Here is a 25,335-nt window from a genome sequence, read left to right as displayed (position 1 = left end):
TTAGGCTTGAATTGTCCCACTTCAATGAATAACTAGATAGCATTTAGTGTTAGACTTCTACGTTTTTTACAATCAGATTAGCCAAGATCGTATTAAATGGAGCAGTAGTCTCGAGGGACCAAATGGCCTCCTGCCTCTCCTAATTTGTGTGTTCATACAATGGTTACCTGGGGAGCCAAATGATATTGGCATTAAGCAGCCGAGTAAACAGGAGAAAAATTGTCCCACCCAGGTGTTATTTTTATAACATTATACTAAATTGGTGGGAAATACAGGCTTCTGAACCCTTATTTTTTTATTCCTGTTTTAATATAGGGGACATACTTTAACTTTGTAGATGACTGCACTGAGCATATAACTACTGCAGCTGATATAATCGTTCAAATTACACCCAAATAACTATGACTGGCAACCGTTACTAGAGCATAGTATAGTACTATGGAAACAAGTAAGGGTAACGTAGAATAAAATGGTAGCATAGTGGGACCAAGAGAGTTGTAACAGGCAGAATGCCAATCAACTAGAAGGGAAATTGAAACAACACAGATCTTTGCTCCAGGGATCAGATTTAAAGGAAGAAAGGGAATATGCAGAGTCAGAAGGAGAAAGTTGTTAGAGAAAAATAAACCATGAATGCTATAAAAATGAGATTTTTAAAATAATATATGGCCTTTTATTTTAATGGAGAACACATTAATAAACCAAAGTGCTGTCCCTAAAAATTAATTTCAAAGGAGCTTCAAGAAGACACGACTGCTCTGCAATTACAAGTCACTGTATACCTTCACAACGTAGGTCTCATAGCATGATGATGGCTGGAAATAGGATAGGTGAACTTAGACAAAAACATCTGCAGAGTCGGCTAATGCATTGCAACCTCGAAAATAATTACAAACTGGGTTGACTAAAAACATCACAAGTAAAATAAAGCACAAAGTTACCTAATCAATCTAGACTTTTTTTCACATTTGAAAATCATATTTAAACATTGTTTGTGACCACCCTCAGCATAGATTATGCATGAACCCATCTAAACATTTGATTAGCAGCACTTTATTTCATAAGTATTGGTACCTCAGAGCAAAGAAAACCCCTTCCAACACCCATATGGATGTTTTCAACATAAGTTGAAACACTGGCAGGACATTTATTGAAACTTTGAACCATCCAGCCCACTGTTTAATAATCTAAATGCAACATCAGTTTTCCTTTCTCAGGCTTAATGTAAATGAGTCTGTTCTGGCATGTAATCATAAGAAGAATTCTTGTGCTTCCATCAATGTTTGTGATTTGACTAATGTGAAACACATGTAGCCTCTGCTCCATAGTTCAACAACTCTGACATTCCACCAGAGAAGTTTCAAAGGTGCATCACCGAGGGCAAAAGTTGTTAGGATTACTGAAAACCTTTAACAAAGACCTTGAAATGCAGTCAACAGCCTTATTTCAGAGAAGGATAACAATTATTGAGAGTGGCGACTATGGCCTGAGCTGGTCCTGTTTTCTATTAACCTACGGAACCACCAACAGAAAAAAACATTGAAAGGTAACACTCACGTGCACCCTGCACTTATAAAAACAGCCTGCTCATAATTTAAACTGTGCATGTCCCATGGAGAGTCAACTTCAGACATGAAGCTAACCCAACACTTGTTTTAGCAAGCACAGTTGCCAGCACAACAGGGCCATAATTCACCCGTCCTTCTACATTAAAAAACAAGCTGAAACAAAAAGATAGACACAAAGTGCTGGAGTAACTCAGCGGGTCAGGCAGCATCTTTGGCTTGGGACCTTTCTTCAGACTGACCAGTTGAACTACTGGAGGATGCTTCTGAGAATCTGCCCAGGAATAGTTGAAGCCTTGAGATGGCCAAGGGGAAGAAAAATATATAAAGCAGAGCATGTCTCCTGTTTGTTGTGTGGCTGTGTCACTGAGATTTTTTTGGCAGCAGCATGATTGAGATAGGTTAATGTTCAACTGTAAACCAGCAGCCTGAACTCCATGCTTCATCTCAATTACACTGTTAACAAGTCAATTGTCTTGGGATTATAAGTGTCGATTGGACTATATTTTCCAATCAGAGAGACATTTTTATTGAGTTTGCCAATGATATTTTCTTTCAGATTGTGTAGAAAGGAACTGCAGATGCTAGTTATGGAGTAACTCAACAGATTAGGCAGTATCTCTGGAGATAGACAAAAGTGCTGGAGAAACTCAGCGGGTGCAGCAGCATCTATGGAGCGAAGGAAATAGGCAATGTTTCGGGCCGAAACCCTTCTTCAGACTCCTCCTCCCTCCGAACATTTTGTCTAGCATCTCTGGAGAAAAGGGATTGGTAACTTTTAAGGTCGGGACCCTTCTTCAGACAGTCTGAATCTGTCGAGTTACTCCAGAACTAGCACCTGCAGTTCCTTTCTATATATATCTGGCAAACTCAATGAACATGTCTCTCTGATTGGAAAAGATAGTCCAATCGACACTTACAATCCCATGACAATTGACTTAACAATGTAATTGAGATAAAGCATGGAGTACAGGCTGCTGGTCTACAGTGAAACATCAACCTATCTCAATCATGCTGCTGCCAAAAAAACCTCAGTGACACAGCCACACAACAAACAGGAGACATGCTCTGCTTTATATATATTTCTTTACCTTGGCCATCCCAAGGCTTCAACTTTTCCTTGGCAGATTCTCAGAAGCATCCTCCGGTAGTTCAACTAAAACACTTATCTGAGCCGAGGACGGGCAGATGAACAGGTTATATGAGTGAAAACTCAATTTGAGTCATAAACGATGATCAGATTGTTTCAGCATGAGAACCTGGATGATGCATATGACAATAGACAATAGGTGCAGGAGTAGGCCATACGGCCCTTCGAGACAGCACCGCCATTCAATGTGATCATGGCTGATCATGGTAATGAGTGAGTTAAATTTGAAGTTGATGCTTTTGACTTTATCAATGTTTATATAAGTTCATACGTTTTCGGAGCAGATTTAGGCCATTCGGCCCATCGAGTCTATTCCACTATTCACACACGGCTGATCCATCTTTCCCTCCCAACCCAAGTGGCCTGCCCTCGCCCCATAATCTTTGACACCCATACTAATCAAGAACCTGGCAATCTCAGTTTTAAAAACACCAAATGACGTGGCCTCCACAGTCGGCAGTAGCAATGAATTCTGCAGATTCATCACCCACTGACTAAAGAAATTCCTCCTCATCTCCTTTCTAACGGTATGTCCTTTTATTCTGAGGTTATGGCCTCTGGTCCTTAATTCTCTCACTGGTGAAAACATCCTCTCCACATCCACTCTTTCCAGCCCTATCAATATTGGGTGCGTTTCAATGAGGTCCCCCCCTCATACATTTACACTCCAATGAGTACAAGCCCATAGCCGTCAAACGGTCATTATTCATAAACCCAATAATCCCGGAATCATCCTTGTTAACCTCCTCTGGACTCTCTCTTCTGCCAGCACATCCTTTCTCAGATATAGGGGCCCAAACTGCTCACACTACTGTAAATGTGGTCTGCCTGGTGCCTTATAAAGCCTCAGCGTTATATCCCTTTTTTTTATATTCTAGTCCTCTCGAAATGAATGCTAATATTGCATTTGTCTTCCATGCTATTGATTCAACTTGCAAATTAACCTTTTGGAAATCCTGCATCAGCACTCCCAAGGCTTGTCACTGCCAAAGAAAGCCCCTTTTATTGCCACTCTTTTGCCTTCTGCCATTCAGCCAGCCTGCTGTCCAAGCTAGTATCGATCCTCCAGTACCATGGGCTCTCATCTTCTTTAGTAGTCTCTTTCAAAGGCCTTCTGAATATCCAGGTAAACAACACCGACTGACTCTCCTTTGTCTATCCTGCTATTTACTTCCTCAAAGAATTCCAACGAGTTCATCAGCCAAGATTTTGCTTTTACAAAACCACATCGACTCTTTTATCATGTGGTTCTAAGTACTCAAAAACTTCATTCTTTATAATGGACTAAAGTTTTACCAACTACTGAAGTCAGGCTAACCAGCCTATGCTTTCCACTCTTTTAATTTAATCCCTTCTTGAACATTTAATATTTGCAATTTTCCAATTGTCTGGAACCACTCATGACTCTAGTGATCTTCAAAGATCACTATTAATGCCTCCACAACCTCTAAAGCCACCTCTTTCAGATTCATTGGGTGCTGTCCATCCGATCCAGTTGACCTATCCACCTTTCAGCATCCCAAGCACCTTCTCCTTAGTACGAGCCACTCCACTAACTTCCACCCCCTAACTCTCATGAATTTCAGGCATGTTGCTGGTCTGTGGTCTTCCTCTGTAAAGACTGATACAAAAAACATTCAATTCCTCTGCCATTTCTTTATTCCCTATTATCTCTACTCCAGCATCATTTTCCAGCGGTCTACTCTCGCCTCTTTCTTACTCTTTATATATCTTTATATATCTGAAGAAACTCTTGCTCTCCTCTTTTATATTATTGGCCAGCTTACTTTCATAGTTCATCCCTTCTCCCCATATTGCCTTTTTGGTTACCTTCTGTAGTTTTTTTTAAAAGCTGCCCACTCATTCAGCTTCCCACTATTCTTTGCAATGTTATAGGCCTTCTCTTTTAGTTTTATGCTGTCTCTTGTCAGCCACGGTAACCTCATTCTCCCCCCAGAATCCTTCTTCCCCTTTGGAATGAAAAGATTCTGCATCTCCCAAATTATTCCCAGAAATTCCTGCCTTTGCTGTTCCAACATCATTCCTGCTAGGGTCCTTTTCCAATCAACTTTTGCCAGCTCCTCCCTCATGCCTCTGTAGTCTCCTGTGCTCAACCATAACACTGACACATCTGATTTCATATTCTCCCTCTCAAATTGCAGGTTGAATTATATCAATGGTCACTCCTAGTGGTTCCTTTACCTTAATCTCCCTAATTAAATCTGGTTCATTACACAATACCAAATCCAGAATTGCCTTTTCCCTGCTAGGCTCAACTACAAGCTTGCTCTCAGAAACCATCTCGGAGGCACTCTACAAATTCCATTTCTTGGGAATTTCTTGCAGTACCAACCTGATGTTCCCATTCTACTGCATATTGAAATCGCCCATGACCACTGTAACATTGCCTTTCTTACATGCCGATTCTGTCTCCTGATGTCATTTGTACCCTATATCCTGGCTACTCATCACAAACCTGTGTATAACTCCCATCAGGGTCTTTTTACCTTTGCAGTTTCTTAGCACTTCCTCTCAATTGTTCTTTCAATGATTAGATTCATCTCAAACGCTCTGGCACATGTTGAGAAATGATAACATTTTAAATGAAAATGCCCTTTATTTCATTCTCGGAAAGATTCACACTTCCGTTTGCACAATCCAAAACACAAGCATTCTTTCATTGAGCAATTGACAAAATATTTCCTTTTGTCTTCAGATGTATGACGAGGTCAAGCTTTGCAGCATTGAGTTCCCTGGAATAAATAATATGCACTCTATTGCTCAGTGTTTCAGGCTAAGAAATATGATATCCTGTAATCAAAAAAAATCTGACCTTCAGGAATTCTGTAGAGAACCACAGCAGTCTCTGGTTTCGATTACTTACATGGACTAACTGCTCCTGTGTGTCAAATTCTCTTGAGCACCCTTCCCAGTGGCAGTTTGTTTCGTAAATGACTTCTGGCTCTTGCTTGCTTTCATCTTTATCCACCTCCTCTTTGACCAGCGTCATTCCTTCTGGCTGTTCCTGTTATAGAGAAATCCACTTGTCAATCCACTAATGCCTGAATTGTTACAGCATTCTAGGCTCTTGCACACAGCTCATACAGAGGCCCGTGTATCTGAATGGCTTACAGATAGGTTCCCTGAATAATGTGCACAATGGAACTGCAGATGCTGGTTTAAACCGAGGATAAGACACAAAATGCTGGAGTAACTCAGTGGGTCAGACCGCATCTCTGGAGAAAAGGAATAGGTGACATTTCAGGTTGCGACCCTTCCTCAGACTGAGAGTCAGGGGAAAGGGAAACGAGAGATATACTCTGAATATTATAATGTTGGGAATTGCAGTGCACAAGATGATGTGCAATGGTGGGATTTGTCATTAGGTCAGAAAGTATGTCTGTCAATCTCCACTCAAGATTAAAGAGCAGATAATGCAGTTGAACATCCCAGTATCATGCTGAGAGAACACTGCAGTATCAGCACAGTAATTTTGCAAATAAGTTGTTCAACTGAGGCCGGAAGATCTTGTATTTCGGCATGAAAGATCCCAGGCAACAAGCCAAAGTGAAACAGAGTTATCTCCAGGGTCATGACTGATATTTATACCTTAAGATAAATTAGAAATTATGATCTTCTTATTCCTTTAACATGTTTGTGAAATACTGATGTGTGCAAATGGACTCCATACTTCTCCATTACAATAGTGTCTAGCATTTAAACTAAAATGTCTTACAAACTTAGTTGAGTTTCTTGAGGAGGTGATGAAGAAAGTTGATTAGGCTAGGGCAGTGGATATTTTCTAATGCTTTAGCAAGGCATTTGACAAGGCCCCTAATCCATAAGAATAAGGCTCATGAGACCCATGGAAACTTGGTAGATTGGATTCTAAAGCCTGGGCCACAGGGGACAGAGTGTACTGGTGATGGGCATTATTCAGACCAGAGGTCTGTGACAAGTGGTGTTATATATCACAAAACAGTAGTTTTGTGATATATAAATGATATGCACAGAAGTGTAGGGAATCTGATTATAAATTTACAAAGGACACCAAAATTATGGATAGTGAGGAAGGGTGTCAAAGAATTCAGCAGCACGTGAATCAGTTGGAAATATTGGTGGAATAATGGCCAATTAAAGCTTAATCTGTTTCAGTGTGAGTTGTTGCATTTTGGGAGGTTTTTATGTAAGTGGTAAACAGTAAACAGTGGGAACCTTAGGACCATGGATGTACAGAGGAATCTTGAGGTGCAAGTCCATAGCTCCCTGAATAGACAATAGACAATAGGTGCAGGAGTAGCCGATTCGGCTGTTCGAGCCAGCACTGCCATTCACTGTGATCATGGCTGATCATCCACAATCAGTACCCCAGGGTTCCTGCCATCTCCCCATAATCCCTTGACTCCGCTATCTTTAAGAGCTCTCTTCAAAGCATCCAGAGAATTGGCCTCCGCTGCCTTCTGAGGCAGAGAATTCCACAGACTCACAACTTGGGTGGAAAAGATTTTCCTTATCTCCGTTCTAAATGGCCAACCCCTTATTCTAAACTGTGGCCCCTGGTTCTGGACTCTCCCAACATTGGGAACATATTTCCTGCCTCTAGCATGTCCAATCCCTTAATAATCTTATATGTTTCAATAAGATCCCCCTCAAATTCCAGTGTATCCAAGCCCAGTGGCTCCATTCTATCAACATATGACAGTCCCGCCATCCTGGGACTGTAGATCGTGTGGTAAAGAAAGCATCCAACATACTTGCTTGCCTGCATTAGTTGTGGCGTAACGGTATAAATGTTGGACAGACATGCAACAGCTTTATAAAACTTTATTCAGGCCATATTTGGAATATTATGTGCAGTTATTGACACTGCATTATTGAAAGGATGCGAGGCTAGGGTTAGGGTGCAGAAAAAGTCACCAGGATGCCTCTCAGACTGGAGAGTATTTGAATAGTTTCCTCAGGACCATCAGATGTTGAGGGGCATCCTGATAATAGTTTCTAAAATTATGAGAGGCACATACAGAGTAGGTAAGAGTGTTTTCCCAGGTTGAATTGTCATATAACAGAGGACAACTTAAATCTGGTGCGAGGAGGAAATTTTAAAAGAGATTTGCGAAGTAAGGTTTTTCAAATAGAGTGCAGGTGCTTGGAAAGTATTGCCATGAGAGATGGTGGAAGTAGATACGATAGCGACATTTAAGAGGCAATAAGACAAGCACATTATGCTGGACATGTTGTACTACTATAACTCCATGGTGACCCTCGGACAATCCTTGATTGGACTTTGCTGGCTTTACCTTGCACTAAACGTCATTCCCTTATCATGTATCTATACATTGTAAATTGCTCGACTGTAATCATGTGTTGTCTTTCTGCTGACTAGTTAGCACGCAACAAAAGCTTTTCACTGTGCCTCGGTAGACGTGAAACTGAAACATCAACAGGCATTGAATGGAAGGATTATAAACCCATGTGCAGACACACAGTTTTAGCTTAAATGGCATCATGAACGGCATGGACTTGTGGGTGAAGTGTTCATTCATATGCTGTACTCTGTTTTAATAACTTCTAATAGAATTGTGAAGGACTTTAGGACATTCTACAGTACGAACATTTTTTATATGAACAGATTTTGTTTTCCCAAGAACTGATCACATTTTAATTGACCCATTTATTTTTAACTCACAAAGAAAACACCTCTTCCCTTTGTTTATGAAAACATAACGATGGGGGTAAAATTTAATCCTTCCAGCTGAGTGTACGAATGGTTCTGCAGATCAATGACTTCATTGTGAAAGCTCCAGGCTGCCCCGAATAATCAAAGTATTCCATCCTTTCCAAATATCTATAGTTGATTTAGTCCATGTCAGAAAAGCTCAAAAATCACTTGGTGTGTTAACCATACCTCCACATGACTGCAGTGCACAGCATCAAAAGCTGATACACCTGATGAGAAACGACTAAATGTGGAGAGAGAATAGAACCAAGTGGTGTCATTCTTATGGCCCTGTCCCACTGTACAAGTTCTTTGAAGAGCTCTCCCGAGTTTAAAAAAAAATCAAACTCGTGGTAAGCATGGAGAATGATTGTAGTGGGTACGTCGGAGCTCGGGGACGTCTCTTAGCGGCTTGTAACACTAACGGCAGGTAATCGGGAAACGCGGTAAGCTCGGGAAGACTCGTGAAGATTTTTCAACATGTTGAAAAATGTCCACGTGAGCCCCGAGTACCGACAAGCGACCATTACCGTAAATCTCCGAGTTCGAATCAGGGCAAACGCGGGAGAACTCTTTGAATGAACTCGTACAGTGGGACAGGGCTTTTAGGAATGAAGGTATGTACATACTTCAAACTTGAAATTAATATTATGGGAGCTCGCTTGTAAATGTGTGTGTCCGCATGTTGGCCGTTTGCTACCCAAGGATGGGCTGTACTTGATTCATGGTGATTTTTTATGTAGTTTCCATCAAGGAAGACTACCATGCAACATCTGGCTCACAAGTAGGCAAGCTGAATATCTATCCCAATGTCTCAGCATTGTCTGCCAAATGCTATCTGTTTTGTTCAGTGCTCTACATTGCAATCTTGTTCCTCCACTGATCATGTTCCTTCAAGACCATTCCCCATTTATTTATGCAAAGCTATAAGATCGGTGAGTAATGTTAAAAATTGTAAAAACATCTTCACGTTTTAGACGTGAAAGCCAGTGGAAAGAAACAGTCATCTAAGTTATTGAATTTAAAAGTTAAATGTTCAGTGCTCCAAACAATGTCAGTAACTCAAGGTGACTCCACAGAGTTGAATAATGTCTAGCTGTGGGTAATAGCTGATGCAACTACATAACCGGGAATAATTATTTTTGCTTTGAAAATTAGATCACAGGAGGCTGTTTACAGAATCAGCCAGAATTTCTAAAAGTGAGCAAGCCTGTTCTAAAAATAAGTGCGTGCCCGTTGTATTCGGGAGCTAATAATTTTCCACTTTTATATAAAGCTCCTAACACACCTTATCTTATAGTGGTGTGTAAAATCACGAGAGGAATAGATCGATAGATGCAGAGTGTCTCTTGCACAGTGTAGATGAATCGAGGACCAGAGGTTCTGGAGCACGAGGGTTGAGCTATAGGCAGAGGTTGAGTAGGCTGGGACTCCTTGGGGTGCAGGAGGATGGGGTGATCTTATTGAGGTGTATAAGATCATGAGAAGAATTAGATCGGGTAGATGTTGCGAGTATCTTGCCCAGTGTAGGTGCATCGAGGACCAGAGGACATAGGTTTAAGGTGAAGAGGAAAAGATTTAATAGGAATCTGAGGGATAACTGTTTCACACAAAGGGTGGTGGGTGAATGGAAGAGCTGCCAGAGGCTGTGACTATCTCAACGTTTAAGAAGCAGTTAGACAGGTACATGGACAGGACAGGTTTGCAGGGATATGGGTCAAATGCAAGCAGGTGGGACCAGTGTAGCTGTGACATGTTGGCCGGTGTGGGCAAGTTGGGCCGAAGGGCCTGTTTCCAAGCTGTATAACTCTGAGTCTATGACACCATTGACCAAAGAAAATCATGTGCCAAGGTTTCTAAACTAGCAAATGTACAAAAAAAATGACAGATTTAGTACCAATTTTATATCATAGCAGATTCATATTTGCAGTTAAAATATGCTGATTCCTGCAGGACAGATCTTGGGACAAAATCTATAATGCAAGATATATAACATGCTGAATTAAGTTGTGCTCTCATGTCCACTCTGCATAGAATATTGTACCTCAGCTGTCACATTTTAAGGTTATATGAGAACAAATAAGACCATTTGCACACTTACTGCATTAATGATATTCCATATAATCACTAAGATGTTCACAATAGACGCCATGGACCTTATGGGACTTGGAAAATAGCTTGGAACCAGCGTATGAAGTTCAGTTCAGTTCAGTTTAGTTTATTGGCCTCCATAGCAGAAGCATCCACGTCGTGGGGCTGGAAACTGGAAGTATCCTGAGCTAATTCTGCTACCACCATCATCTATTACAACAAGTGACGGCTCCCACTGATTGTCGCTGGAAGCTTGTGTCCTTTTCAGGATGGACGATGACAGCGAGATCAATATTTGTAACAAGATGGACACGAAAAGAAGCAGTTTAGTTTATTGTCATGTGTACCAAAGTACAGTGAAAAGCTTTTGTTGCATAGATACATGATGAGGGAATAACGTTTAGTGCAAGGTAAAGCCAGCTAAAGTCCAATCAAGGATGGTGTGAGGGTCACCAATGAGGTAGACAGTAGTTCAGCACTGCTCTCTAATTGCGTTAGGTTGATTCAGTTGCCTGATAACAGCTGGGACGAAACTGTCCTTGAATCTGGAGGTGTGTGTTTTCACACTTCTTTACTTTGTGCCCAATGGGAGAGGGGAGAAGAGGTAGTGGCTGGGGTGTAGGTGGGAGGTGAGCTCAAGTCTATCTGCCAGTGATGTCCACACACCAACTTCATCTGGTGCTCTTGCGAGTCAGATCCTGAGTTTCAAACTTCACAACATTTTCTTAGCAGAGGCTTTTTTAGGACTGAAAAAACAGTGACTGCAAGAAATATAACATGCTGAATTAAGTCAGCAGTGTGTTGTTACAGAGATACACCTGAATGCAAATTCCATATTCTGAGGGACGGAAAGCTTGGGACTTTGTCATTGTACACAGTACAGTGAAAAGCTTTTGTTGCATAATACATGAGGGAAGTGACGGGTTTAGTGCAAGAGGTAGTGATGGCTAAAGTCCAATCAAGGATGGTGTGAGGGTCACCAATGAGGTAGACAGTAGTTCAGCACTGCTCTCTAATTGCGTTAGGTTGATTCAGTTGCCTGATAACAGCTGGGACGAAACTGTCCTTGAATCTGGAGGTGTGTGTTTTCACACTTCTTTACCTTGTGCCCAATGGGAGAGGGGAGAAGAGGTAGTGGCTGGGGTGTAGGTGGGAGGTGAGCTCAAGTCTATCTGCCAGTGATGTCCACACACCAACTTCATCTGGTGCTCTTGCGAGTCAGATCCTGAGTTTCAAACTTCACAACATTTTCTTAGCAGAGGCTTTTAGAGGACTGATTGAAAACAGTGACTTCAGCATTTGTAAGTGCGGCAGTCCCATGTGTTGTTACAGAGATACACCTCGAATGCAAATTGATGTCTGATTCAAGGCTGAGATTATACACTGAATGTGGCATGATCACCACAACAAATCCAAGGTATCTATCAAAACTGTACTACTAATTTAAAGACTATATTTAATCGCTTACCTATAAAAGGAAAGCAAACAACATGAAAGACAAAAAAAGGTTTCTGTAATTGGTCCCTGAGCACTCTTGGTGGAAGCAGCGCGTATTATCGAATGCATCTGTTACGAGAAGGAGTGGGGGCTGATTAATGAAGTTGTGGTTATACCTGCTCACTCCCACCTCCTGGGCTCGGCAGTTCTTCATCAGCTTTAATCCGTGAACGCTTATGTTGCATTGGATCACCCGTGCTGCTGACTGCAGACTCACTCGTTGGCTTACTCTAGAAAGATGAAAGAAATTAAAAACAATGATTGATCATAACAGAAGCAGTATTTCAGAGACACTGAACAACAAAAGATGGACACACAAAGCCTGAGTAACTCAGACGGTCAGACAGCACCTCTGGAGAAAAGGAATAGGTAAATTTGAGGAAGGACATCCTTGTGATTGAGGCAGTGCAGCGTAGGTTCACGAGATTGATTCCTGGGATGGTGGGACTGTCATATGAGGAAAGATTGAAAAGACTAGACTTGTATTCACTGGAGTTTAGAAGGATGAGGGGGATCTTATACAAACATATAAAATTATAAAAGGACTGGACAAGCTAGATGCAGGAAAAATGTTCCCAATGTTGGGCGAGTCCAGAACCAGGGACCACAGTCTTAGAATAAAGGGGAAGCCATTTAAAGCTGAGGTGAGAAAAAATTTGTTTACCCAGAGAGTTGTGAATTTGTGGAATTCCCTGCCACAGAGGGCAGTGGAGGCCAATTCACTGGATGGATTTAAGAGAGAGTTAGGTAGAGCTCTAGGGGCTAGTGAAATCAAGGGACATGGGGAGAAGGCAGGCACGGGTTATTGATTGTGGACAATCACCCATGATCACAATGAATGGCAGTGCTGGCTTGAAGGGCCGAATGGCCTCCTCCTGCACCTATTTTCTATGTTTCTATATGACCTTTCAGGTCGAGACCCTTCTTCAGACTCGACCTGAAACGTCACCTTTTCCTTTCCTCCAGAATTTCTCCAGAGATGCTGTCTGACCCGCTGTGTTACACCAGCATTTTATGACTATCTTTGGTTTAAACCAGCATCTGCAGTTCCTTCCTACAGGTTTATACTGAACAACAATATTGATTCAAATTCCCTATTCAAATGTGACTGCTCACCGAATTGAGTGGTCAATGTATTATACAATAATTAGAGGGGACTCCCCATTAATCAGTAGCTGCTTTACCAACTTACAGTTTAACAGTGTAATGTTTCAAAGGCTTAAAAGCCCCCCTCAAGAGAGCCTCCAGGCAATACAGTAAGAGTATAGTTGGAGTACGTCAACAGTGGTAAGAATAGAGTAACAAGGTGTTAACTACAGTTCCAGCCATTATAGTACATTAGAGACAAATGTGATAACAACAGTGTTGTGCAATGAGACTACATTATCTACAGTGAGAGCAGAGTTATGGTGCATTAAAGGATGGAGTTTAAGAATAGTGATCATTGTAGAGGATGTTAATGAGCTGAAATGCTGTGCCTAGTTCCTCTACTCTGGTGACCTTAATCGGACTTTGTTGGCTTTACGTTGCACTAAACATTATTCCCTTATCATGTATCTACACACTGTAAATGGCTCGATTGTAATCATGTATTGTCTTTCCGCTGACTGGATAGCACGCAACAAAGGCTTTACACGGTAACTCGTTACACGTGGCAATAAACTAAACATATCTGTAGTTTTGGTCCTCTTACCTAAATAATGATATAACACAATTGGAGGCAGCCTGAAAGAGATTCACCAGGCCAAACATATTCACCAGGTTGATCTGGTTGTCCTATCAAGAGAGGCTAGACAGAATAGGTCTGTATTCCATGGAGTTTAGGATGAGAGGTGACATCATGCAAATATATAAATCCTAAGGGGTTGGACAGGATAGAGTAATAGAGTGATACAGTGTGGAAATGGGCCCTTCGCCCAACTTGCCCACACCAGCCAAAGTGTCCCAGCATCACTAGTCCCACCTGCTGGCGCGGCCCTGTCCAGTCGCCGTTGTGGCAGCTCCGCGAAAATTGTGTGTGTTTTTAACTTTTATGTTCCTTTTTAACTTATTTCTAAGTTCTAACTCCCTAGTACTAACAAAGTATGACAGGGAAACCCTCTTAAATCTAAACTCCAGGGAAAACGGAGACTTTTTAAACTCTTTACTCACTGATCCAGCATGGCCAGCAGAGATCAACAGAAGCTGCTGCAACAACAAAGGGAGCTCGGCTGCAAGGAAAACCCGGAGAAAACATCGAGGGAAGCGGGGGGGGGGGGGGGGATTCGGAATAGGCTGAAAGCCCAAGCCTTTCGTCCCCCTCTGCCCAGCATTCTTCTGGCGAATGTCCAGTCCCTGGAAAACAAGCTGGATGACCTCAGGGCGAGGATCAGATTCCAGCGGGACATAAGGGACTGCAACATCCTCTGCCTGACTGAAACATGGCTGACCTCACTGATTCCGGATCAGGTAATCTGCCCAACCGAGTCCTTCACTGTCCACCGTGCTGACAGAACAGAAGCATCTGGGAAATCCAAGGGTGGAGGAGTCTGCTTCATGACCAATAACAACTGGTGCAACCCTGGAAATATCAAGATGCTTTCCCGTTCCTGCTCGCCGGATCTGGAGCACCTGACAATCTCATGCCGCCCATTCTACCTTCCCCGGGAGTTCGGCTCAGTGATCGTCACAGCCGTCTACATTCCACCGCAGGCGGACACCGACGTGGCACTTTCGGCCCTACACGATGTGCTATGTCGACATCAAAACAAGTACCCGGATGCGGCTATGGTGGTGGCTGGAGATTTTAATAAATCAAATCTCAAGAAGGTCATGCCGAACTTCTACCAACACATCACGTGTGCCACCAGGGGGGAGAGAACTTTGGACCACTGCTACACACCGTTCAGGAAAGGCTACAAGGCCGTTTCACTCCCTCCCCTAGGAAAATCTGACCACGCTGCTATTTTCCTGTTGCCGGAGTATAAACAGAGGATAGTTCGGGAAGCGGTAGAGACGAGGGACGTAAAGCGGTGGTCCGACCAGTCAGAGGCCATGCTGCAAGATGCACTGAGTGATGTCGACTGGAATATGTTCGAAGCAAGTTCCAGTGACGTCAGTGAGTTCGCGGAAAGCAGTCATGGACTTCATCGCAACAATAACCGACAACATCGTCCCCACGCTAAGGGTAAGCACCTTCCCGAACCAAAAACCCTGGGTAGACAGATCTGTTCGTGTGGCCCTAAATGCTCGCACCGCTGCCTACAACTCGGGCTTGGCATCAGGAAACATAGATGTCTACAAGGCAGAGTCCTACCGAATGCGAAGGGCGGTGAAGGACGCAAAGAGAAGGTACAGGGACAAGATGGAGTTACAGATGGAGCAGCAGGACACCAGAAGCCTGTGGCAGGGGCTACGGATTGTAACCAACTACCGAAGCACCGCTCCCTCGTCCGCATGTGCCGGCACCTCCCTAGCTGACGACCTGAACTCCTTCTACGCTCGTTTCGAGAGGGGCAACACCACTCCAGGTCTGCCGGCTATCGACAATACCGACAGCGGGCTGGCTACCGAAGCTGAAGGGAGGAATATGCACACATTCTCGCTGTCCGAGCACGACGTGAGGAGGGCACTGACACGGGTGAACACAAGAAAAGCTGCAGGCCCCGATGGCATCTCGGGGCGAGTACTCAAGTCCTGTGCTACGCAGCTAGCTCCAGTGCTCACTACATTATTCAACCTCTCCCTGGACAAGTCCGTGGTCCCTGCCTGCTTCAAAAAATCCATCATTGTACCGGTACCAAAAAATGCCTCCCAAGCCTGCCTGAATGACTACCGTCCGGTGGCCCTTACCTCGGTAGTCATGAAATGCTTTGAGAGGCTGGTGAAGAATCACATCTGCGCCTTCCTCCCTCGGAACATGGACCAGTTGCAGTTTGCATACCGTCCGAACAGGTCCACGGACGATGCGGTCTCCCAGGTCTTGCACACCGCTCTCTCCCATCTGGACAGCCAGAAGGGGGGCTACGTGAGGATGCTGTTCATAGACTACAGTTCAGCCTTCAACACAATAGTCCCCACCAGACTGGCCGGGAAGCTACTGGAATTGGGGCTCAACACCTCCCTGTGTGCCTGGGTCCTGGACTTTCTCACCGCCAGGCCCCAGGTAGTCAAGATGGGAGGGAATACATCGAAGTCCCTCACCCTGAGCACAGGATCGCCCCAGGGTTGCGTCCTCAGCCCCCTATTGTACTCCCTGTACACACATGACTGTGTGGCTAGGTTCAGCTTCAATTCAATAATTAAGTTTGCTGATGACACTGTGGTGGTGGGCCTGATCTCAGACAATGATGAGAGGGCCTACCGGGAGGAGGTGGCTGATCTAGCACTCTGGTGCCAGGAGAACAGCCTCCTCTTGAACATCAAAAAAACGAAGGAGCTGATCATGGACTTTAGGAGGGCACATCATCCGAGGACGTACACTCCATTGAGTATAAATGGGGATCCTGTGGATAGGGTGAACTGTTTTAAATATCTGGGAGTCCACATCTCTGAGGATATGACATGGTCATCACACGCCTCAGCACTGGTGAGTAAGGCAAGGCAGTGCCTTTACCACCTCAGGTAATTGAGGAAATTCAGAGTGTCTCCGAGGATCCTCCAGTGCTTCTACGCAGCGGCGGTGGAAAGCATCTTGTCCGGGAACATTACCATCTGGTTCGGGAATTGCTCTGCCAAAGGACAAGAAGGCTCTGCAGAGAGTAGTGCGTTCGGCCGAACGCACTATGGGAACTTCACTCACCCCCCTGCAGGAACTATACAACAGGAGGTGCAACTCCAGAGCAAACAAAATCATGAGAGACCTCTTCCACCCCTGCAACAGACTGTTCCAGCCGCTACGGTCAGGCAAACGCCTCCGTTGCCATGCAGTGAGAACGGAGAGGTTGAGAAGGAGTTTCTTCCCAGAGGCAATTCGGACTGTAAACGCCTTTCTCACCAGGGATTAACTGTACAGAACGTTTTTCCTTCTATTATTTATTATGTAAAATAATATGTGTGTTATAATTGTGTTTATAATTTGTTTGGTTGTTTTGTTGTTCCGCGAGCATTGCCACTTTCATTTCACTGCACATCTCGTATGTGTATGTGACAAATAAACTTGACTTGACTTGACTTGACTTGCCAGCATTTGGTCCATATCCCTCCAAACTTGTTCTACTCATGCACCTGTCTAACGGGGTGGGAGATTGCAACCTTCATGTGGTCCACCCTGTTTCAACTAATGCAATCAACTCGACGTGCACAAACAGAAGATCAAATAGAACAAGTTGTCTTACAACTTTAGGCTGTGCACGCCATACGCAAGAAAAAGAAGACCTGTCTAAATGCTTCTAAAATGTTGGGATAGTCCCTGCCTCAACTACCTCCTCTGGCAGCTTGTTCCATACACCCACCACCCTTTGTGTGAAAAGGTTACCCCTCAGATACCTATTAAATCTTTTCCTCTTCACATTAAAACTATGTCCTCTGGTCCTCGATTCACCTACTCTGTGCAAGAGACTGGGCTTCTGAGTAGATGTTGAGATATTCTCTGGAATGGGAACATCACAAGCAGGTGAACAAAGTGCAAAATAAGGGGCCTGTCATTTGAAACTGATATGCTTTGAAACTTCTTCTTAGAGGATGGTGAATCTCTGCAATTATCTGCCACTGAGGGTGGCGGAGAACAGATCCCCTGTAAAAAAAATACTCGTGATGAAAAAAAAGTTACTTTTTCCTCGTACGAGCCGCTACGAGACATCCATGAACTCCTACGGACCCGCTACGGACATTCTCCGAGTTTAAATCAGGGGAAAACTCGGGTGAACTCTTGAATTACCTCGCACAGTGGAACAGGCCCTTAGGTTTGCTGACAACACCAAAATTGGAGGAGTTGCAGACATTGAGGAATGCTGTCAGAAGACACAGGGGGATATACATCAGTTGCATAATGGCTGGAGAATTGGCAGATGGAATTTGAACCAAGCAAGTGTGAGATGTTGCTCTTTGGGAAGCTGAATGTAAAGGAAAGTATTGAGTTAATGGCAAAACCCTTATCAGTATTAATGTGCAGAGGGATCTTGGAGTCCAAATTCATAGCTCACTGAATGTGGCAGTACAAGTAGATAGGGTGGTAAATAAAGCAAATTGTTTGTTGCTTTCATTGCTCGAGGCATTGGATATGTCACAAGGTCATGGTGTAGCTACATTGGACTTTGGTTCGGCTGCATTTGGTGTATTGCATGGTTGCTACATTACAGGACAGATGAGGAGAGTTTGAAGAGAATGCAAAGGAGGTTTACCAGAATTCTGCCAGGATTAGAAGTTTTCACCTACAGGGAACAATTGGATAGACTTGCTTTATCTGGAATGTCAGAGGTTGAGGGGAGACTCGATAGAAGTATATAAAATGATGAGAGGCATAGATAGGGTAGACAGTCAGAACCTTTTCCCCAAGGTGGAAATGTTCAACACTAGAGGGGATAGCTATAAGGTGAGAGATAGAACGTTTAATGGAGATGTATGGGGCAAGTTTTTTACACAGAGAGTGGTGAGGGGTGGGGGTTGAAATGCATTGCCAGTGGTAGTGGAGGCAGATACGACAGTGGTGTTTCGGAGGCTTTTAGATAGGCACATGGAAGTGCAGGGAAGAGAGGGATATGGCAGGCAGATGAGATCAGTTTAACTTGGCATCATGTTCGACATGAACACTGTGGGCCGAAGGGCCCGTTCCTGTGACATATTGCTCTATGTACTATGGTTTTGAATTGCCCAGGTCTCTGAATGTTTCTCATTGAAGAATATCCATTACAGTTATATTACCATCTTTCTGATTGATTTTACTTTGCATTTTTTCATGACAAATGAGCAGAATTAGGCCATTCAGCCCATCGAATCTATTCTGACATTCAACCATGGTCACTCTATCTTTCCCTCTCAAACCCATTCTTCTGCTTTCTCTCTATAAACTTTGACACCCTTACTAATTAAGAACCTCCCAATCTCCGCTTTAAAGATACCCAAAGACTTGACCTCCACAGTCGTCTCTAGCAAGGAATTCCACAAATTCATCACCCTCTGGCTGAAGAAATTCCTCCTCATCTCCTTCTAAAGATATATCCTGAGTCTATGCCCTCTGGTTCAAGACTCTCCTACTAGTGGAAAAATCCTCTCAACATCCACTCTATCCGGGCCTTTCATTATTCAGTAAGTTTCAATGAGGTACCCCTTCATCCTTCTAAATTCCAGCGAGTATATGCTCCGAGCCTTCACACACACATTCTTTTCATTCTGTTGTCTCTTACCTGAGCAGATTCGGACGGGCAGGAGGCGATCTGAGCAGAGGCGAGTACAGTGGATAGGCCCGGCACATGGCGTTGTGGAGCAAATGTTGGAGCAGGGTGGATGAGAGGAGGACTGTGGCCAAAGGCAGAGCCCAGAGATTGCTGACGGCTCATGATCTGGTGGTGCATCTGTTGGATGGCAACCGGCGTAGCAGGATAAGGAAAGCTGAGAGCGGGACTATGTAAAAGCAAGATGCACAAGAGCATTACCAGATTGTCATGATCGAAGAACAAAGAAACATTTCTCTTTGTATGTTAAAATATTTCTGATGTTGTCAATGTATATTTAGAAGAAGTCACATAAACATTTAAATAGAATGTCAATTTGCTTTGCAAGAATTATTAAACCAAAAAATAGCACAATATTATCCAATTTACATTAGGAATGTTGTTCTTTGCACACACAAAAATTGTCCAGTGAATTCAAAGTAAGTAACTGTGTAATCTTTGCAAAGTAGGATTTTTTTACACTTTCAATGGGTAATCGGACCATTTGACTCATGCATCTTGGGATTAAGTGGAGATCGCCAGCACAAACCAAACGCTGATAAAAGAGACTGCGGATTCTGGAATCTGGAACAACAAACAGAATGCTTGGAAGCGCTCAGCAGATCGTAGCATCTGTGGAGGCAAAAGGTGCAAGTCTATATTTTGAGTGGGGACCAAAAAGTGAACGATAGGCAGTATATAGCAGTACAAAAGGGAAGGGAAAATAGACTGGTAGGCAATAGGTGAAACCAGATGGGAAGGAGATATTGAGCCAATGGAAGCAGATGGAGAGGGAATGAGAAAAGTGAACAAAAGTCTAAGAAAACTATAGGGAGACAGAGAGAGAGAGAGACAGAGACAGAGAGAGACAGAGCGAGAGAGACAGAGAGAGAGACAGACAGAGAGAGAGAGAGACAGAGAGCGAGACAGAGAGGGAGACAGAGAGGGAGACAGAGAGGGAGACAGAGAGGGAGACAGAGAGGGAGACAGAGAGGGAGACAGAGATGGAGACAGAGAGGGAGACAGAGACATAGAGACAGAGAGGCAGACAGAGACATAGAGACAGAGAGGCAGACAGAGAGGCAGACAGAGAGGCAGACAGAGAGGCAGAGACAGACAGAGACAGACAGAGACAGACAGAGACAGACAGAGACAGACAGAGACAGACAGACAGACAGTCACATATAGCGGGAAGGTATAGTGAAATTCTTTGTTTTTGCATACCAGGTTCGCAAAAGAGTCGCCACAAGGCGCAGCCAAAATTACAACGTTCCCTTTAATATTGTTGGCCCCTTTAGGTGAATGTTGGTGGAGGAGTGCATGGAGGTTGCGGGTTATCAGAAATTGGAAAATATTCATCCCATTGGATTGTATGAGCTGCCCAGGCAGAGTATGAGATGTCATTGGTCCAATTTGCATTTGGTTTTTCTATAGTAATATAGAATATCAATAACAGACAGGTTGGCGTGGGAGTGGAAAGAAGAGTTAAAGAGCAACTGGAAACCCAATATGGCTGCTGCGGACAGAGAGAAGTTGCTCCATAAAACGATTGTTTAATCTACACTTGTTTCACCAATACAGGGAAAGCTGAATGTTACCTGTTCTCATAACAACTTCGAAAATTCCAAATGTAACAACACTCACAAACTATATTGATGATCACATGTGCAAACTATTAAATGTTCATTTGCCAGGGTTTTTTTATTCCACCAAAACTGTTTCACTTGAGACATAAGGTTAAAATTTAAGCTGACTTTTTAGTGCAGTAGCAGACATGCAGGACCAATGCTGTTGTTACCTCTTGGATGAGATTCTAAATGCTGATTTACAAAAAAAGACACAAATTACTGGAGAATCTCAGCGGGTCAGGCAACATCCCCGGAGAACATGGATAGGTGACGTTTTGGATCGGGACCCTTCTTCAGATTGACTAGTTTGAAGAAGCTCGACCCAAAACATCATCTATCCATATGTTCCAGGGATGCTGCCTGAGCCGCTGAGTTACTCCAGCACTTTGTGCAAAGGATTCCATGGTATTTTCTGAGGAAGAACTGGGGAATTATCTACAATTCAATTTTACTCATCAGGAGTAAGGCAAAACATGTCCAAATTAACATAAGTTAACATTTTTATTGAAGTTCTTCACTACTGCAACAACCAGCCATACCTTCCAAACCAGGCTGGCAATCCCTGGGTTAACAAAGCCCTGGTTTACAAATTTTAGACTTTACAAAATGTTTCCGATTAATTTTTTAAATAATTGTTTGAAACAGACTTTGCTTCGCTAACGTCACAACAGAGGATCAGGAGATGCTAACTGCATTAGGGAGATGCTAACTGCATTTTGTTGTGTCTGCACTGTACACTGCACAATGACAATAAAATTTGAATCTGAATCTGAGAGCTTCAGTGAGATGAGTGAGATTTGGAGTTGGCTAGTGTGGTCAGAGGCCTTTGGTGCGCTTACACTTTGCTCAGGTGGAGGTACTGTTTTCAGCAGGAGTTAGTGATTTGAGGATCAGTGTCGGGTGTTTGGAGGTTGACATGCGGGTGGATTTGGCGACTGCATGTGGTCTTTTTAGGAATCGAGCAGAATGTTTTTTTGCAGTTGGGAGACCAGTGGGATATAGATGGGGTTGGATTTGCTGGTTGCAGCTCTCTTTTTTCGGATGGTAATGTGCCTTTTCTCCTCCCCCCACATCCTCCCCCACTGGGCTGGGAATGCTGAGACGGGAGATGGGAGTGCTGTGAAGACTGGCTGGCTCACTGAATAAGTGAGGCTAGGTCGCGGCCAATCTCCCTGCACTCGCTGACTCTCCCATCGCAACTGTTTTTGTGACCCTGTAGGGCCTGTCCCACTTTGGCGTCATTTGCGCGTCACGCAGATGGCGGGCGAAGGTTTTGTACATCTCAAAATCCTGGGGCGCCACATGCGACCGCGGGTCACTGCCTACGACATCACGCACCATGCGCGTGTAATGCGTACCATGTGCGTATCACGTGCACGTCGTGCGTCGTGACGCGTAAATGATGTCGCGTAAATGACACGCTCAAGTGGGACAGGCTCTTGTGTTATCCGATTGACAAGAATTTCAGGTTACAAACACCTCTCAGGGCTAAACCATTTTTCTAATCTGCAGACTGCCTGTACAGAAAGACATACGCACACACTCATAAACTAACTGTGCAGACGTGCGCACGTACCATATGACCAAGAACTTGAGAGGAGGCGGGATTTATGTTTTGCTGCTCACAAGGGGGAACATGGGAGTTGGGATCAAGTGTAACCCTGGAGGAGTTTCAGGAACTGAGAAGCGTGCTGAAAAAGGAAATCAGGAGGGCAAAAAAGGGGACAAGAGATAGCTCTGGCAGATTGCAACTGGGAGATTGCAACTTTCACGTGGTCCGCCCTGTTTCAATGAATGCAATCAACCCGGCGTGCACAATCAAATAAGATCCTACAACTTTAGGCTGTGCACGCCCTACGCAAGAAGAAGATATGAAAGATAATCCCAAGAGCTTTTATAAGTACATTAAGGGAAAAGGGGTAAGGAGAGAGCGAATTGGGCCACTCAGGAATCAAAGTGGTCAACTCTGTGTGGAGCCACAGGAGATGGGCAACGTCCTCAATGAATATTTATCCTCCGTTTTTACCACGGACAAAGACAGGTGGACCAGGGAGCCTGGTGCAGTTAATAGAAGTGTCTTGAGCGCAGTCAGTATGACATTCGAGGAGCTGCTGAAGGTCCTAACATGTATTCAGGTAGACAGATCTCTTGTGGCCTGATCAGATATATCCAAGGACGCAGAGGGAAACTAGAGAGGAAATGACAGGCGCCTTGGCTGAGATTTATGTCATCATTAAATACAGGAAAGCTGGAGGGTAGCAAATGTTGTCCCTCTATTTAAGAAGGGTTGCAAGGAAACACAGGCCAGTGAGTTTAACATCTACAGTTGAATGTTACTAGAGAGTATTCTGAGGGAAATGATATACATGTATTTAGATGGACAGGGGCTAATTAGGGATAGTCAGCACGGTTTGTACGTGCAAGATCATCTCAAGAATCTGATTAAGATTTTTGAAGATGTGACCAAAAAAGCAGTCTGAAGACGGGTCTTGATCCAAAACGTCACCTCCCTTTTCTCCAGAGATGCTGCCAGACCTGCTGAGTTACTCCAGCATTTTGTGTCTATCTTTGGTTTAAACCAGCATTTGCAGTTCCTTCCAATATATGTTGGTATTTGTTACTCCAGCTTTCTGTACTATCTTGCATGATCGTAACATTCCCCTTGGTTACGCTGGCTATCTCTACTACACCTCCACTGCTATCTCAATTGAAATCAAGGAGCATTCCTAGGAATAAGCAGACTTAAAAATGCTATTGTGTAAGGTAGCATGTCAATCGGCATACTCCGCGGCCCATTGCTTCAACTATTAAAATAACACAGAGGACTGCACGGAGAACATCAGAGGAGAAAGAGGAGTGACTTTGTGACTGCTTGGCTTCAATCAATCAATCAATCAATCAACCAACCTTTATTGTCATCTTGCAAGCAACAGTTGTTACAGTGCAAAATGAAAAGACGTTTCCCAGTGAATAGCGGAGCATCGCACATGAAACTTAAAACACTTCACACATAATAACTATAAACAATCCAGTCCCTGATGGAACAGTATAAATAGTTAAAAGCAGGTAAAAAAAAAACACAATGTTAAAATACAATAAACCAATCATAAAAAATGTCCGGGGCTGCTGATTTGAGTGGCCAGTGCCAGTATTAAAGTGTCCGTGCCAGCCGCAGAGTCAAGTAAAGTGACTGTGGGTGCAGAGTGACTGTTTAGCAGCCTCACAGCCTGTGGTAGGAAGCTGTTTAGCAGCCTCGTAGTCCGGGCTTTGATGCTTCGATATCTCTTGCCTGATGGCAGGAGATTCAGGTGTGTGTGGAGGGGGTGCAGTTTGTCCTTGGCAATTCTCTGTGCTTTCTTCAGACAGCGGCTCTGGAACAGTTCTTGTACCGAGGGTAGGGAGACGCCAATGATCCTCTCTGCTCCCCTCACTACCCTCTGCAGAGCCTTCCTGTCCGAGCAGTTGCAGGTGGAGTACCACGTATTTATGCAGTCAGAAGACATAGTGATATTTGAGGAGTCTGTCACAGACCTGAGCGAATACACCATGTTTCATTTCGACTACAATAGGAAATGCATAGAGAATGTTTCCCACCAAGACCATCAAAGGTAGACAAAACTGCTGGAGAAACTCAGCGGGTGAGGCAGCATCTATGGAGTGAAGGAATAGGTAGCGTTTCGGGTCGAGACCCTTCCTGAGGCTTGGATGAACCAGGAAGTCCACAAATGACAGAGAAGAAGATCTCGGGCATTCTAGGCAGGCAATACAGGGTCACATAAGACGTCCAGGTACGATCTCGATAAGGCCGTCAAGCAAGCGAAGACACACTTCCAGTCTAAACTGGAGGATCAGAAAAATATCGGTAGCTGCGGCATTGCTTGGTCCAATGTTTCATAAAAGGAAAAGCCAAGTAGTAGCTCAAGTGACAGCGAGGCATCAGTTCCTGGCCAGCTCAATATCCCCTGTGGTCGTTTTGAAAAGGAGAACATTCTCAGGCTCCCGCAACCCCCAATGGTACTGAAATCTCAATCACCTAGGCCAATGTGAGAAGTTCCTTCATGAGGGAGCACCTACACAGAGAAACTGGCTAGATTTGGTATGGACATCTTCAATCTCTCATTATTAAGGTCCAATGTCCCCAGCTTTTTAAAAGAATATAATAGAAGCATAGAAAAATATACATGCAGGACTAGGCCATTCGGCCCTTCGAGCCAGCCTACTGGCCTTGCTCTCATTGTGATGAAAGTACAGGAGCCTAAAAACTGCGATCTCCAGGTTCAAGAACAGCTTCTTCCCAGCAACCGTCAGCCTCTTGAATACTGCACAACACAAAGCACAA

General features: G+C 43.8%; 1 protein-coding gene across 4 annotated transcripts in view; it reads right to left on the bottom strand.

The window, feature by feature from the left end:
- Positions 1–25,335, bottom strand: part of LOC129696187 (transcriptional activator GLI3-like) — a 360,260-nt gene that overhangs the window by 50,647 nt on the left and 284,278 nt on the right. For all 4 annotated transcript variants that reach the window (XM_055633815.1, XM_055633813.1, XM_055633812.1 and 1 more), the window contains 3 exons: positions 19,342–19,558; positions 12,136–12,249; positions 5,600–5,740 (listed from right to left, as the gene is read on the bottom strand). In XM_055633815.1, coding sequence (XP_055489790.1) covers positions 5,600–5,740; positions 12,136–12,249; positions 19,342–19,558 — 472 coding nt within the window. The remainder of the gene's footprint in view (positions 1–5,599; positions 5,741–12,135; positions 12,250–19,341; positions 19,559–25,335) is intronic.

This window comes from Leucoraja erinacea, chromosome 4, assembly GCF_028641065.1.
Source record: "Leucoraja erinacea ecotype New England chromosome 4, Leri_hhj_1, whole genome shotgun sequence".
NCBI lineage: Eukaryota > Metazoa > Chordata > Chondrichthyes > Rajiformes > Rajidae > Leucoraja > Leucoraja erinaceus.
Note: the sequence above shows the minus strand (reverse complement) of the source record. Positions and strands in the feature narration are given on the sequence as shown.